This window comes from Anser cygnoides, chromosome 20 (assembly GCF_040182565.1).
Source record: "Anser cygnoides isolate HZ-2024a breed goose chromosome 20, Taihu_goose_T2T_genome, whole genome shotgun sequence".
Lineage (NCBI taxonomy): Eukaryota > Metazoa > Chordata > Aves > Anseriformes > Anatidae > Anser > Anser cygnoides.
Window position 1 is genome coordinate 5,010,717 of NC_089892.1, and position 15,326 is coordinate 5,026,042.

The window sequence follows — 15,326 nt, forward strand, 5'->3', positions numbered from 1 at the left end:
CCTCCGGGGCATGGGCGCAGCCTGGAAGGTCAGAGCCTCGCAGGAGGTGCTCGTGGGGTCCTGGCCCTGCTGCCGATGCCCAAGCAGGGCTCTGCACCTTCATCCAGCGATGCTGTGTGCAGGATCATGGCCCACCTCCAGCACCCAGGGACGTCTGCGTGTCTTTAACTTTGATTTCAGTTGTCTGAGCAGCGCAGGCGTCCTGCCGGGCTGGGCTTAATTCTTAGTAATGCTTAACTTCACGGGCAGTACCCTGCTGTTTTGAAAGACACCTAAGAAAGCAATATAGCCACTGTAAGAGCCTCTCTGTTGGAAAGCTGGGCTTGTTTGAGGACCCACCTGTTAAGTGAAAATAATTAAAACCTGAAGAGAAAGGGTAATGGGACAGGGAAAGGCATCGGGGCGGGCTGGCAGTGAGGGGCTCAGGTGGGAGCCCACCGCTGACCCACTGGGTCTGTGCAAGCTGCGACCTTCTCCTCGCGGCAAGGACCAGGCTCTGAGGTCGCAATGATCGGCGGGCAGCGGCATTGATTTTTGTCCAGCGCTTCCCCTGCGCAGGGCTAGCACAAGTCCGCTCACATCCGCTGCGGACGCTGCGTGCCTCTCTGCATGTCAATAGGTGTCAAGTCACCACCCAGGGCCCGTGATGGAGAGGCCGCTTCTTGCTGATTCCACCTTACGCCGACCGTAAGGGGATGCTCAGCAGTAAGTGGCCGTGTGCCCTTCTCCGTGACAAGGGCCCTGAAAATGTACCTTGACGGCCTCCACGCGCACAATTCCTGAGGCATGGATTTCACCCCATCTCCTACTCTGCGCACTAAATGCTGGGGGGGCTCAGCAGTGCTGGAGTTCATTGGCTTCATTTTAGAAACTGTAATCCTCCGGAGAGGGCAGCACTGGTGTGAGATGTGGGAGACGAGGCAATAAATAAGGTGGGATTTCATAAACCTATCCAAAAAAATCTGAAAAATAGCACGCAGCGTGTTGTTTCTGTTTTGAGTTCGTGTCTCCGCCAGGGAATTTATCAGGGATTTTGCTGGGGAGGACCGTTTCTGTGCTGCCAGACAAAGGCTGGGCCGGGCGTGCTCCCGCCGGGGTCAGGCAGGGACAGGAAGGCAAATCCATGTTCTGCATTTGTGCAATGCTCATTCAGGGACGTACGTGGTGTTTGCAAGTGTTACAGCACATGGCAGGCGTACGCTACGGGGAAACGCTGCTGGTGCCCAGAATAGAAAGATTTTAGCTCAGTATTGACTGAAGCAAGAGATGCACAGAGCTGATTTCTGTTGGTATCTTTTACTTCCTCGGAGGGCAGTGGAGCTGGAGCCCAGCGCCCCGTCAGCCAGGGAGCATTTGCAAATAGCAGCCGTGAATTTAGCAGAATGCAATCTGTTGTTCACCTTCTAATCCTTCTGCAGCCAGCCAGATAAATGGGACTCCAGAGCGCCTTATCAATAGTTAACTGTTTTATTTGCAACCTTTGGCTTGATCTTTTCTTTCAAATGATCTTTTAAAGAGAAAAGCTGCTGCTTATCTGGAATTAGTGAAAACAGTTCTGGCTCTAATGAGCCCCCCACCCCGGTAGGCTGGAGAGAATGGGGTAAATAGTGGTGTCATGTCGTGATGGTCTCAAATGCTTGGTGTCTTTTGATGCACCAAAGCAGTGCTTTTTTTCTCTTGGATTTTCAAGAGAAGCCCCGAGCTGCTTAGGCCCAGGGTGTTCTCCAGGTGGGAAACTGAGGCATGGGATACCCAATTCTGGTTAGAGCAGGCAATAGAAACTGGGACTCCTTTCTCTCTCTTGCTGACTTAGATGAGAACACCCATTCTCATTGCAGCTAGTAGGGTGGCGTACTTTAGAAGCTGCTCCTTGCTCAGTGGAAGTCCCATCAACAGGGGCTGCCTTTGTTGCTGTGCCCTGCACCGCTGCCACGGGGCAGAGGATGCTGCAGCCATGCTGGTTTGCTCTCTGCTTTGACCCCTGAACTCTTTTTAACAACATAAAGCCTTGTGAATTATAAATCAAATGCTCCTGCTGAGCTTTGTGGTGCACGGAATGAAATGCAATGATTAATATTTAAGGGAAAATAAGTTAAAGATTTTAACTACAAGGGCAAGTGTCTGTCCACAAAGTCTTCTCACACTGAGACCAGAAGGAAGGGAGAGCTGCGTTTTCAGGGACTTTGGGGAAAGTCGTGGTGCCAGACCAGCTGACCCTGAGCTCCCCGTGGCCTCTGCTGTCCTGGCCCTTACTCTCACACCGAGACAAAGCGCCCACCTCTGGCACAGCCCTGGTGCGGGCATTACCGGCAGGGAGGCCCCTGGACTCCGCAGCCTTTTGGTGTGGGACTGGCGAACCCACCACACATTTCACCATGTGGGTGTGTGCTCTCAGAGCAGCTCGGGCTGCTGCTGCTGGCAGCTGTGCTTCTGAAACTCAGACCAAGAACAGCTCTTGTCTTTCTGCCCCTCAGCCCTCCCCAGCTCCTCACCCGCCCCTTGGTGCACTGCCCCGTCCCCGCTCACGGGCCCCCCCCTCGTGCAGCACCAAGATGCGCAGGGACAACTTTTCCCGTCTCCCAGATTTGGAGACTGGGAGCTCAAGGCGGCAGCCAGTGTTGCCACCCTGAGCGGGAATATTCCTCCAGCAGCACCTCAGCAGGACGCTGTGCCTGGCCACCTACAAGCAGAGCCTCTTACAGTGCATCAAACAAGGAGGGAAATACTTACGTGGGTGCAGAACCGCTCCGGAGGGTCCCCACAGGTGATGCCTGCTGGATCCACTCTCACTGTCACATAATCCTTCATCCGCATGGCCTTGGGCTGACAAGCGTAAAACTCCCATGACGGGCCATCGTCTGTGGTCACCCAGGACTTGCAAATGTCATACTGTCCCATGGCCAAGGGGAGACGGTGCAGAAGGAGAGCGAGCAGGTACAGCATGGCAGCTGCGGCCGAGTGCGGGATCCCAGGGCAGGGGCAGTGCCAAGAGTCCTGAGGAAGGCAGCTACTGGGCTAGGGGTTGCTCTCAGGATCAGCATGGAAACTCCTCATCTAAAGCTGATCCAGTCCAAGGAGATCAAGGTGAGGACAGGAACGATCCCACTTTGTGTGCCGTGTTCAGGCACAGAGAGTTTCTCTCGGCGCAGAAGCCAACTTTGCAAATTACTCGATTCGGAAAGTTTTGGCTGGAATTGCTGTTCAGTGGTCAAAAGTCTTCCTTAACCTCATTTTTTCTGCTTTTATTGTATGAAAGGGCTTCCAAATCAGCATGAAAATATCTAGAGGTGACTCCAGTCAATCAATAGAAAGATCAAGTTCTGAGTCGCTGATGAAATTTGATAGCAGTAAATTGGAGAGGCTGCGAGATGGTGCTGGATCAGGTTTTCCTCAACCTTCTTGTCTGCTGCAGATGCGTCGCTGGGTAAAGTGCCTTAACCCGGGGTCTGCTTGAAATAATTATTGGGGCTTTTGAACATTAGTATGTGAGATAACTACAGCATCTGGTCGTCAGTACGGCTCTGGCAGGAGAGGCTCTATGGGGCTAACCTCCCCTTCTCCCAGAAGGTGATGGCATCGGCGTTACCGTGTCGGGGGGCGACATCTGCAGGGGTCTGAGCAGGCTGCTGGGTGCTCAGCGCATCGGTGGGAGCAGTGCTGTCCTCGCTGCTTCTCCCTCTGCTCCTTGCAGCAGTGGTGAGGCGCTGGCGTACGGAGGTTTGTCTGACTGTGCCTTTTGGCGACGGAGCATTGAGTTCCCAAGCCTTCAGCTCCAAGTCATGCTGCTACCTGAGGTCTCGTTCCTCTTGCATGATCAGGGCAAAGGGGGAGTTCATTAGCAGGCTGCACCTGCAACAAATTGAAAGACAAATTAGCTGGGGAAAGGGGGGTGCAGTTGGAGCAACAAGACCTGTAAGAACATGGGTCCCCTGGGAAATACAGACCTCGGCCGGGCTTCCCAAGATGCAGGCCAGTTTTTTGTAAAAGGGAGATATACAACTTTAATAAAAAGAAATCCATAGTAAGATGCTTATGGCTCTTCTGCTGTTTGGGAGATTGGAAGGAGTGCTGCCCCATTTAAGGTATCTGATTTTAACAGCAGCTGGACAACAATAGCTCTAATGGGTCTTCAAATAATATCAAGGAGTAGCTGTAGGTCATTAGAAGATGGAGAATATGCAGACAGACCAGGGACAGACAGATAAATTGAATGTCTTAAAAAGATAAGCAAATAAATAAGACAGCTGGGGAGACAGATACATTGTCCAGCATTCCCACATATGATTTATCTGAACAATAACATTTAATAAAAAACAATTTAAAGTTCTAATAACATTTAAGGTTCACCTAATACAAAGAGCAATGACCTTCCCAGTATTCATTTCAGGTTAAAACAACAATTCTGCAATTTTGTTGTCTTTCCAATAGAGCTATAAAAATCTTAAGTAATTACAAAACAAAATGACAAAGAACTGAAAAGGGAGAGTCAAACCCTCTCTCAGCATTAGATCCCGGAGAGAAATCTCATAAGAGGAGGTGGGAGGCATGCATCCAGAACAGAAATTCAGCTCTGGCTAATTCTCTTTCTATTGGATTCCCCAACTTTTCTCCCAGAATTTGGAGGTGCCTGCTTCAACAGCATGCCTAGCATTTGCTTTCTCATAAAGCTCAGTTACTAAAGCTCAGAAACGGCAGGTTAACAGATGCATTGATCCATGTTTGGGGGATTCATGTTGCTGTGCTGCCATCTCCCTTTCCCCCCTTTTTAGTTGAAAGATTTCTGATTGAGATGAATGAGTTCAGAAAAGACAAGCTATCTCTCATGCTTCATCGCTAGCTCTCAAAGAAGAGCCTATTATAGCTGCGTTGGACCCGAATAAACTCCCAAAGAATAGACTGGCTGCTATTTTTACATTATGAGTAAATGTAGTAAAAATAATAAAACGGTGTGACACAGTGTTTATAAGTCCCGCTGACATCAGAGCTGTCTTTTCAGTTATAATAAGTCAGTTCCTAATTATTACACCAAACTGGTCACAGCCAAGTGCCTAATAACATCAGAGCGCGTGAGGCTTCAGTGTTGTGTATAAAACAAGCAGGAGTTTTAATGAGGACTCCAGTGCTGTTAAGTTTATGGATCTATTTTCATAGCTGTAAAACCATATCTTGCGCTTGAATGGCTGTCAGGGAAGAACCCGGGAAGAAAGGATCTATAATATCTACTAGTTTCTTGTTATGCTTGCTAAATGTTGCAGATTCCCAGGGAAATAATTTGCCTGGGAATTTACAGTCAGTCAATCAAACAGGCGTGCTGGCTCCCTGGGAAGTCTGCGATGCAACACTTAAACGTTACAGTCCCTTTGCAGAAATAGTAGCACGACGGTGCTCTGAAGTAAGTCAGCACACCACCGACGGGGGAGAGACTTTCTGAGCTGAAGGTTTTGCCCTGCTTGGTTTGGTCTGATCCTCACAAAATAAATCTTCACCTGATATTATTAAGAAACTGCAGTTCATGGGAACAAATAGAATTAATGCTCTTTGTTGTCTTTGAAGAGTACACAGCAATCACAAGGGACTGATAGCCAGGGTATTAAAACCACAAAATTAGATTGTATCTTGACTTAGCTGGTTCTTTTTTTTTTAATTATTATTGGATTAACACCCAACTGAACACAAGAGAACAGCACAGCAACAACTGAGCTGCCCTGGAATTAGGGACGAAGTAAACTCGGTGAAGGAGTTTTTGGTTTCAGAAGTTGCCTTAGAAATCAAGCCGAGCCTCTCTTCTCCCCGTGGGGACCGAGCTGAGAGTTTTTGTCCCTTCTTTTCCCCGGTCAGCCTTCCCCTGCCCCTCGACCAGCGGGGCTGGGGAATGCCCGCTCTGCGAGCGCTGCGAGGGGAGCTTGGGCTGCACGACCGGCGTTGCAAAGCTCCGAGGAGCAGCCCCGTGCTCCCAGCAGAAAGACCTGTAAGTCTCCGAGCTGTACGCCTCGGAGCCGCGAGTCTCCGAGCTGTAAATCTCAGCCCCGTAAACCCGCTCCCACCGCCCCGCTCCCCGGAGCGCCTCCGAGCCTCGGCTCAGACCCTTTCCCCCGCTTTGCACGCCTCGCCCGGGGTTTCTTTTTCACCCTGAAGCGCTCTGAGAGCATTCGAGGACTAGGTTAAAAGTAAAAAGGGGGGGGGGAAAAAAACAAAAACCCACAGGGCGAGCCTCCCCGGCTCCGCATCACTTATGGGGAAAGTCCGAAGGGGAGCGATGCCTCCCCGCAGCTGGAGGGTCGCGCTGCCACCGCCCCGCCGGGGGGGCAGCGGCTCGGGGGGGGCGGCTTTGGGGTCGGCAGCGGCTCGAGGGGGGGGGGGGGGGGACGGCTTTGGGGTCGGCAGCACCCCGTCCCCCGGCGGCAGGGCGGGGAGCCCCCGGGGCCCCGCACCCCAACTTCCCGGGGCTCGGCGCCGCGCATCCTTACCGGGGGGGGGAAGCTCTGCGGCGGGGGGGCTCCCGGCGGAGCCGCCAACTTCGGGGCCGGGGGGAACCCCCCCCCCCGGAGGGCAGCCGGAGCCGCGCTCGATGCCCGGCTCCCTTCTCAAGTTAGCGCCGAGGCTGCGGTCCCGTTTGAATCCCCAGCGGAGCTTTTATCCCCGTGCCTGATCCGGGCTGCGTAACTTCCTCTGTGCAGCTTTAGCACACCCCATCCCAGCGGCGGGCAACGTGCTTCTTAAAGGTGCAGGGAGGAAATGCGAGCGGCGGGGGGGGGGAGGGAGGCAGCCGAGGAAAGCGCCCGAGGAAGAGGAGGCTGCGGGCACGAAGGCTCCGGCCCCGGCCAGGCTGCGGGGTCCGCCCCGTCCGAGCCGCTGGCAGGCTCTGCCGCCCCCCTTTGGGTTCCCCCCCCCCCCCCCCAAAGTATTTTCATTTATTTATTTAATTCTTTAATAATCGCGACGTTTATATTTTATTTTCTTTTTTTATTATTATGATTTTATTTTTTTTATTATTATGATTTTATTTATTTATTTATTTTTTATTTTTTTATTTCCTTTTTTTTTTTTTTTTTTTCCGTTAAATGACGACGAGGCCGCGTTCGCTCGAGGGAAAAGCCGCGAGGGGCTTCCCCCGCACGTGCGAGCTGGCGGCGCCCCCCCCCCCGCGTGTTTCGGGGAGGCTCCGGGTGTGTGTGTGCGCGCTGGGGGAGGAGGGGGCGGCTGGGATTAATAGGATAAACAGAGCGGGAACGCGGAGGGGGGGAAATCAGACGGCTGGGGAGCGCTTTGACAACGGGGGGGGGACGTGCTCCGGGGTTTAACCGGACCCTGGTTCCTTATATAAGGCGGGGGGCTCAGCACGGACCCGTAGGGTGCGGTAGCGCCTTCCCGCCCGGGGCACCGAGCTGCTGGGTGCTGCTCTCGGGGCGCGGGGTGCACGAAGCGGCGGCAGGTGAAGGTCCCTGGCGCCCTGCACCAGGCTCTGCTGTGCTGACCCTGAGCTTCTGCCCTGGCAGAGGCTGGAGCCAGGCTCATTCCTAGGCAGCGACAGGTTTTTGACGTGCAGAGGGATAAATGGCAGCTTATTTGCAGGGGGGAGAAACAAAGAAACCCGCTGTCCCCCCGTACGTGCACAACCATCAAAAAATGACTGTTCGTTCCTCACCAATAATTCAATAATTTCTAAGCCAGAAAGTGCAGTGTCCAATCTGTATGTGATTTGCAATCTCATTGACTCAGTATTTCGTTACGTGATTTACTTTTACCGGCTGCTCTGGGGTCTTTCTGTGGCTTCTCCCACCCAAGAGTCCCTGGAAAACCCACAGCCCACCCTGTGACCAGGCAGAGGTGATTTAGAGCTCTCCTGGGAAATGTTTCCGTGTAGTGGAGCAAAAGTGAGACTTAGGAAATGACAGAAAGTATCTTGGCTGTGGCCCCACCTAGCTGCTGCACTGAGGCAGGGGGTAGCTTCTACCTGCGGGATTGCCTTTGGTTCTGGGTCAATCCCCATTCCCCCTCCCTGGTCAAGACCCAGACAGATACTTTCCACGTGTTATTTTTTTCTGTAAACACCCACTTTATAGCAGCAGTATTACTTAAATGAGAAGCGCTGGCTGGGATTTCAGGGCTGGCTAATATTCCTGGATTTCACTTTGTGCCTTTAGGTCTTCTCTGTAGTAATGAATCCCCTGGAAATTCCCCATGTCTCACTTATTACTCCTTTATTAGTTATTATGGTACAGTAACAGGATAAAAAGGAGTTGGTATTTCATTTTCATTCCCTCTAATAGCCACGGCAAAGACCAAGTGGTGTGCTGATTATTGACATCAGAGTTAAGTGATATGCACGCATCATTAGGTTTCAATTGGAAAGAATAACAGCACAGTATGAGTCGTCACACTTCTGGGCTACTTGGCATTTAAAGAAAAAACGAAGTTGTTTTTCTCAGCCCTGCGAACTCAAAAGATCACAAGCTGGCAGTAATACCTACGCAGGTAAAAGGCGCTAGCTGCAGGCGAATCACCAGGAGCAGCAGCTGTGGGGTTTGCCCAAGGATGGGCAGAGCCAGGAGCGGGCTGGCGATGGGAACTGCTCTGCTCCAGCTCCAGGAGAGAAGAGGAAGGTCTGGCTCCAAGGGTTCCTTACGCCAGAGAGGGGAGAGATCGGTCGTGACACAGATGGACATGGGAGCCCAAAAGACGCATCACAAACCATGCGGCCGTGCTGTTTTCACAGGCAGGAAGGAATAAGGAATAGTTGCAGCGAATGTTTAATTTTAGACCATTTGCCTTCTTTTGCCCAAGCACATCCTGCAAATGCTTAATGCTCACTATCGTCTCCTTCTTGGTGAGATTTCCGCGAGCAGCAAAATGGATGTGCTTTTCCTTGAGGGGACAGCTCTGCCCCCTCCCTCGTGCTGAGCGCTACCTTCTCGCACAAGGAGAGCGAGGTTGAAAATCAATGGGGCTGCACTGAGATTTAATTACCACGGCGTAGGCAAGGGTGGAGAATAAGGCCCTTAATATTTAATACAGCTTCTGCTCCCAAAGGGATCCCCAGGGCTCAAGGGCCAAATGTAAACCCATTATAAGCAGGTGTAATTCTATTGACATATGCAGACTCGCACCTGTTTATACTAGGGCTATATTTGGCTCCCGAAATCTAAATGGCAAGCGATGATTTTGACATGCGCGGGAGAGGAGGGAAGTGTTTTCCCAACTTGGGATGACAGAGGATAAACTGAAACACCAGAAGGTAAGCGTGACACCTCGCAGTCCTCTTTCTCAGTGGAGATGCGCCTGCTAACACTTGAGCTGAGTTGAGTCCGTAGAGAGAGATCCGAGATTAGTGCCAGAATAATAACCGGGCTTACAAAGGATCTTTCATTTGAGGATACATATTGCTGTATCACCTATAATAGCAATACGTTCTTTTTATAGTCCTTATCTCGCTATGCGCGGCCAAGGATGTCAAAGTGCCTCCTGGAAGTGAGTAAGCATTTTATTAGGTGGGAACGCGAGGCTCGTAACTGTGCTCCAGCCCAGCAGCAGGCGAGAGACCCCTCTGCGAGGGAGGGTCTCGGGCAATGTCAGAGAAGCAGAGCTCAGCCTGACCCCGCTGTTTCGGGGCAGCTTTCTCCCTGTGGGCAGGCTGCGCTGCCTGCCAGCACCTCTGGAGAGGGGTTTGCAGGGAAAAGGGAGGCAAGGACTGGAGCTGTTTTTTTTTTTTGAGGGACATTAAGGATGACGGAGGGAAGGCTGTCGCACAGCAGGGTTGGACCTTGTGTAGGTTTGGGGCAGATTTGGGTCATCTCGCCACCCTGTCCCTGGTGCTGTCCTTTTGTTCTCAGTAAGGTGGGTGTGCAGAAAGCCCCCAGCTTGGCCAGCGCGGGAAGGTTTGTGCTTTCCCTCACCTCGTGCTTGGTGCAAAGAGAAAATCGCCATGTTTTAGAGGGAAGAGACATAATATTTCATAGCTATGAGAGATGCTGGAAAACCCACACAAAGCCTGAGAAACTGAGCAACAGACAGCTTTGGTACATGCAGTCCAGGAGGGTGGGTGGGGGATATTTATTTTCTTGCCCTTCCTGCGCACCTCTGCTCTAGCCTCCGGGCCAGAGCAGCAGGCACCAACCAGTCCCCTGCTCTTTGGCACGCACAAACCCAGTGATCAGGAGAGGGAAGAGCCTAATGCCTCAGTCCCTGGAGTACTCTGAATTTTTTTCCTTTGTGCAAGCTACTGGGGAGATGGCAGAGAGCATCTGCTCTGGGAGGGGAGGCTTCCCTCTGCCTCTCCTGGCTCGCACCCTCACGCACAAGACCTCAGATGCAATTTCTGCAGCTCGGAAGGTTTTACAGGGCCCTCGGTGAATTTTGCCCTCCCTGATTAGATAACCAAAGGAGCAGTGACTGTACTCTCTAGAGAGAAGATGCTGTCTCTTTCCTGCCAGAAGGACAGCTGGAGGGAGGGTGGGATTTTCAGCATGCAAGCGCTTAGCCAGATCAAGGAAATGGGATGCAAAGCATTTTAGGCTAAGAAAGGTTGTTGTGCAGGGAAACATGAGGCTGCTGTTCTGCTAGGGAGATAACGCTTCTCAAAATGCTCCTGCGTGCCAAGCTGCAAGCCTTAACCACGGCAGGTCATTGCCTCTTTAAGGAAAACAAGCATGACAAGTCAGAAAAAAAAAACCCATCACTGTCTTTGCTGAAAAACTTTGATCATTTAAATGTTATTGATGCACATTAACTCCAGGAGAGATTGGCTGGGTGATGGGAAGTACTTCACCTTGACACGGGGAAAATATGTTGTTTTCTGTGCCTTGTCTTTTGCCTTGTCTTTTGTTTCATACATCAAATCAGAGCTTAGCCAAGTGAATCAGCTCAGGAAGCGTTTAAGATTTATTTGATTTTGGGGAAGGTACAGCTTTCCTTATCTTCACCAGCTGTGGGGGAGTAAGTATGGATAAAAACAGGAGGAGCTTTTGAAGGAGGGATCTATAATTAACAACCCCTCAGAAGGGAAACTTTCCTTTTAACTTACTATTAAAATGGAAGTGGTTGAGACTATACATTTTTGGCTCTGGGGATCTCGTACGTATCCTTGACAGAGCCCTGCGAATTCCTCTAATCCCTGCCTCAGAGCGTGTGTGTGCTTTAAAAACAACCCCACGGAGGGCTCACCTCGACCCTCCTTTCGGCTGAAAAATGGGGAGGATTCCCACAGAAAGCCCCAGAGCTGCCCCCCCAGCCTCCCACAGAGCCCTGGGTGATGGGGAAAGGAGCTTCCCACCCCTTCCCACCCTGCTCTGCTTCCTCGCAGCCCTGAGCCCTACGCGGGGAGGAGGAGATGCTTTCCACCGGTTCTTTTTAACCCAAGGAAGGAACGTGTCACTTCTAATGGAGCTGACAGCAGCAGGGAGGGTTTTTAGGTTAGTGGCTGAAGAACACACTTGTAATGAGTGAAGTAATTGAATAAATGCTGACAATTTGATGTGGAAAATGCATAATCAGCTAGCTCTGGAAGGTTGACTTGTTCTTTTTTCTCTTTCTTTAGCACTGGGATAAACACATTTATTCTCTTCCAAGCAGGTGATGTGTTCAGCAGCACAAAAACAGCAGATATATGCACATGCTTTCCTCCCAGGCACACATGTGCTGATTGCCAAATAATTGACCCAGTTATGCTAATATGCTGTTTGCATCACTGGAACTTCATAAATACACATATAATCAATCTCAACCCTTTTTCTGGAGCCGTATGCTGATTGAATGAGCTAGTACTTCAGTATTTTCACTGGCTCTAGCCTAAATTACGGTAGCTGTACCCGTCCTAGGGAGAAAAGTTGGCAGTCCTTTGGGTAGATACAAATGAGGTCACACCAGGTAGCACTAAGAGCTGATTGTGCAGGAATAACTGGGAGCACAACTGGCTTTTCAGATCCCAAACACAGCCAATAAATTGTGGACGCCGTCAGCGGAGCTGATGCGTTCAAGTGCAGTGACTTTCCCTCCCCAGCCATCATCCCAGCTTTATGCAGATGGAAACTCGGTGAGCTTCTTGTCATCTAGCCCCCGGTTTCAGTCTGACAATGGGAACAGCATCATCTGTGTCATGTATGTTGGAAGCAGTGAATAGAGAGCTGAGCTCACTAATCTATTTGCATATTGAAGATATGGAAAAAAACAGCCTTCTTGCTTACTTTCCTGCCTACTCAAATATCCGTGACACAAGGAGGAGAATATGGGGCTTCTTCGTACTTCAGATCTCAGTGCCCTTGAATAAAGGAGCGATTGCTCCGTGCAGCCCTCTGGGATCAGTGTGGGAGCTAGAGACGGTAACAAAAGCTCTCCATACCTGCAGGCTGGTGGACAAAAGGCAGTTCCTGCTCATCATCATGGATACCTTGACTTTATGTCATCAGGACACCTTCTCCACTCCACATCCGAATCAGCACTTGCATATCTGGGGCACGTAGGTTTGACCTGCCAACTGTTAAATAAATTACAGCATGCTCCACCCAAACTATTAGCATGGAGCAGCACACAGCCCCAGGAGAGACAAGCTAAGGACACAGCAGTTCACAAGAACAATGAGCCGTAGGAGACTTTCCTTTTGGATAGAGTTTAAGGAATTGTTTATTACAGAAAAAGTGAACTAGCAGCACACGGCAGTTCATCCGTATCCTATGGAGGCACTGGGCTATGACTCCATATTCAAGGCTGAGCTCAAGTTCTGGCTTGGCTCGCCTTTCAGCAGCTCTGGATTATCTTCTTTTTAATTTGAACAGCTACTTTTCCTCTAGGTTATCGCTGTCTTAAGCAGTAGAAGTGAGATCCAGATCAGGCTTTAAGGTTTGGAATTTACTTGCTTTTTCTTATGCTTTCTGGTATTAATTTCATATGCAGTGGAAAAGTAATATCCTGTCTGTCACCAGGGAGGAAGGGATGTGCGTGCATATATACGCACAGACATTGCTAACTGTTGAGCTTTTTCACTCAAATTTCGCATTTGTGAAAATTTCTAAATTAAAGCTAAACTCAGCTGCAGAAATGATGAATGTGAAATACCAATAAGGCAAGAGCATGAGATGTTTTCTCTTGTTTTCGTAACTCATGGTCTTTGTGTGTAAGAGTGTATTGCATGGCAACTGCATTCACACTTCTCTTTAATAAAAGATTCTAGCAGATGGACCCACTATTAACGTGTATCCCCCAGATTTGCATATTTCATATTCATGCCAAGATGGCACTAAGCACACACGGGATGAACGAGACTGATATAAACACAATTGCGCCAGATTAATGCAGTGATCAAAGGGTATTGTCCTAGCATCCCCGTTAGGAATCCAGTTTAATATTGGTTATTAATATTGTTAAACTTCTACTGGAGTCAAATTAAGGTCTTCCAAATACAATTGGACAGGGCTCTTAGGTACTACAAGTTGATGAATATGTTATAAATTCCCGAGAGAGAGAGCTAAGAAACAGCATTTGCATCTGATCTGTGAAGAATCCAGTGCTGGAAATGTGCAGACCTCAAGGTTTGGTCCAGCATGCTGTGTAATTAGGACTCACTTGAAATTCAGCTCTTATCCAAGATCAGTATCTGAGTTTCTCAAAATTCAACTGCAATCAAATCTAGTCAGAAGACAAGACTGTCTGTAATACCTTATCAAATATTAGGCATTACAAACTAGTATTCTGGAGCCCAAAATATATTTGATCCTATTGTTCCAGACCATTAATCAAACACAATGCTGCACATACTAATAGGATCAAACATTTGGAAATATTTATGAATGAGCATTGTTGTGACTGCAAAAATTAAACACAGCAGGTTTTAAATACACTAGATCTTGAAAAGGAAAACTTTATTATCTCCCATATATCTGGTGCCAAATTCAGAGTGAATTTTAAGCGCATCTTAGGTAGTCTGTGCTTGAGTAATTTACACCTTCTTCCAGCTCCCGTCAGCGTGTAAATTATACCTGCTTCCACCTATATTGAATCCGACCCGTTACACCAAGGATACTAATGAAATCATGTAGCACCAGATAATGCAGTTTTTTTCATTGTGGGAGGGAGGCAGGAGGATCGTATGTAAGCATTTCCTCTGCTTCTGCATGCTGGGTCGATTCTGGACGTGGTGAAGTCGTTCCTGGATGCTGGGAGTTCTGTCCCACACTTCAACGGGGGCAGGATTTTGCTTGCTAGATCTGAAGGCAAGGCTTTGGCTTTAAGGTACACAGTAGCTCCACAAGCCGTGGTTTTGTCAAGAATAAATCATGTCAAACCAATCTCATTTTCCTGCAACAGGGCAGCAAGTCTCGGAGAGGGGAGAAGCTGGAGATGCGATGCATCTTGACTGCAGTAAGGCTTTTGGCACTGTTTTGCGTGGCATTTCGTGAGCAAGGTAGGGAAATCTGATCTGGGAGAAATGCTTTAAGGTATACGATTGGCTGGGAAACCATAGAGAAAAGCTATCAGCTGGTTGTTGTCAAAGAGGAAGGACGGCTTGAGTGGGGTGCTGCAGTGGTCTGTGCAGGCTCTGGTATCACTCAATAGTTTCGTTAGTGACTCGGGAAATGGAAAATGGAGTCGACTCATTGGATCTGCTGACAATGCCAAGCTGAGAGGGGCAGCAAGTGCTCTCAGAGAACAGGAGAAAGATTCAAAATCTTGACAAACTGAAGAAACAGTCTGGAAAGAATAGATTGACATTCGAAAAGGACAAGAGCAAAACAGAATGTACTGGAACTACCGTAACGTATGTCAGGAAGCGGCTGCGTGGGCAGCGTCTCTACAGAGTTGGGGTAATATTGTGGGCAACAAGCGAGCCCTGAGCCAACTGTGGTACCCCGGAGTGAGAAAAGCAATGCTGACACCAGGGTGCGTAAACAGAGTGTGGTGTACACTCTGCTACACGCTGCTCCCATCTGTACCGAGTGTTTGAGAGGAGCAGTTTTGGTCATCGGACTTCTAGGAAAATATAGAAAATTAAAAGAATGGTCAGAGTTCAGGAGACTGAAACTACTGAGACAGAAAGAAAGAGCTGCAGTCAATTACTTAGGGCTGAGTGAAGATACAGTAATGATCTTTCAAGGTGTAAAAGATGCTGTGAAAGTAATAAACTGTTGTCCACATCCACCAGGGTAGGAGAGAAGCAGTGGGCTTAGCAGCAAATGGAAGTTGGCTTAGAGGTTGGGGAAAACCTTCCGTCTGTAAGAACAGCTGACAACCAGAACGGATCGTCTGGGGAGCCTGCGGAAGGTCCTTAAAAACCTCCAGTGATGAGCAGGTTAGACACACACCTGTCAAGAACGATTTGGGCAGGGTGCATCCTACCC

General features: G+C 49.5%; 2 protein-coding genes across 7 annotated transcripts in view; one reads left to right on the top strand and one right to left on the bottom strand.

Annotated features, from left to right (window-relative positions):
* The window catches only part of NTNG2 (netrin G2), a 46,353-nt gene extending 39,653 nt beyond the window's left edge, over positions 1-6,700 (bottom strand). Inside the window, exons 1-2 of one of the 6 annotated variants that reach the window (XM_048054084.2) lie at positions 6,468-6,700; positions 2,731-3,849 (exon numbers count right to left, since the gene is read on the bottom strand). In XM_048054084.2, the coding sequence (XP_047910041.2) occupies positions 2,731-2,943 (213 nt within the window). In that variant the 5' untranslated portion in view covers positions 2,944-3,849; positions 6,468-6,700. The remainder of the gene's footprint in view (positions 1-2,730; positions 3,850-6,467) is intronic. The other 5 variants (XM_066980887.1, XM_066980888.1, XM_066980889.1 and 2 more) reach the window with 5 other exon arrangements.
* MED27 (mediator complex subunit 27) overlaps positions 1-15,326 on the top strand; it is a 141,133-nt gene that overhangs the window by 12,189 nt on the left and 113,618 nt on the right. The window lies entirely within an intron of this gene.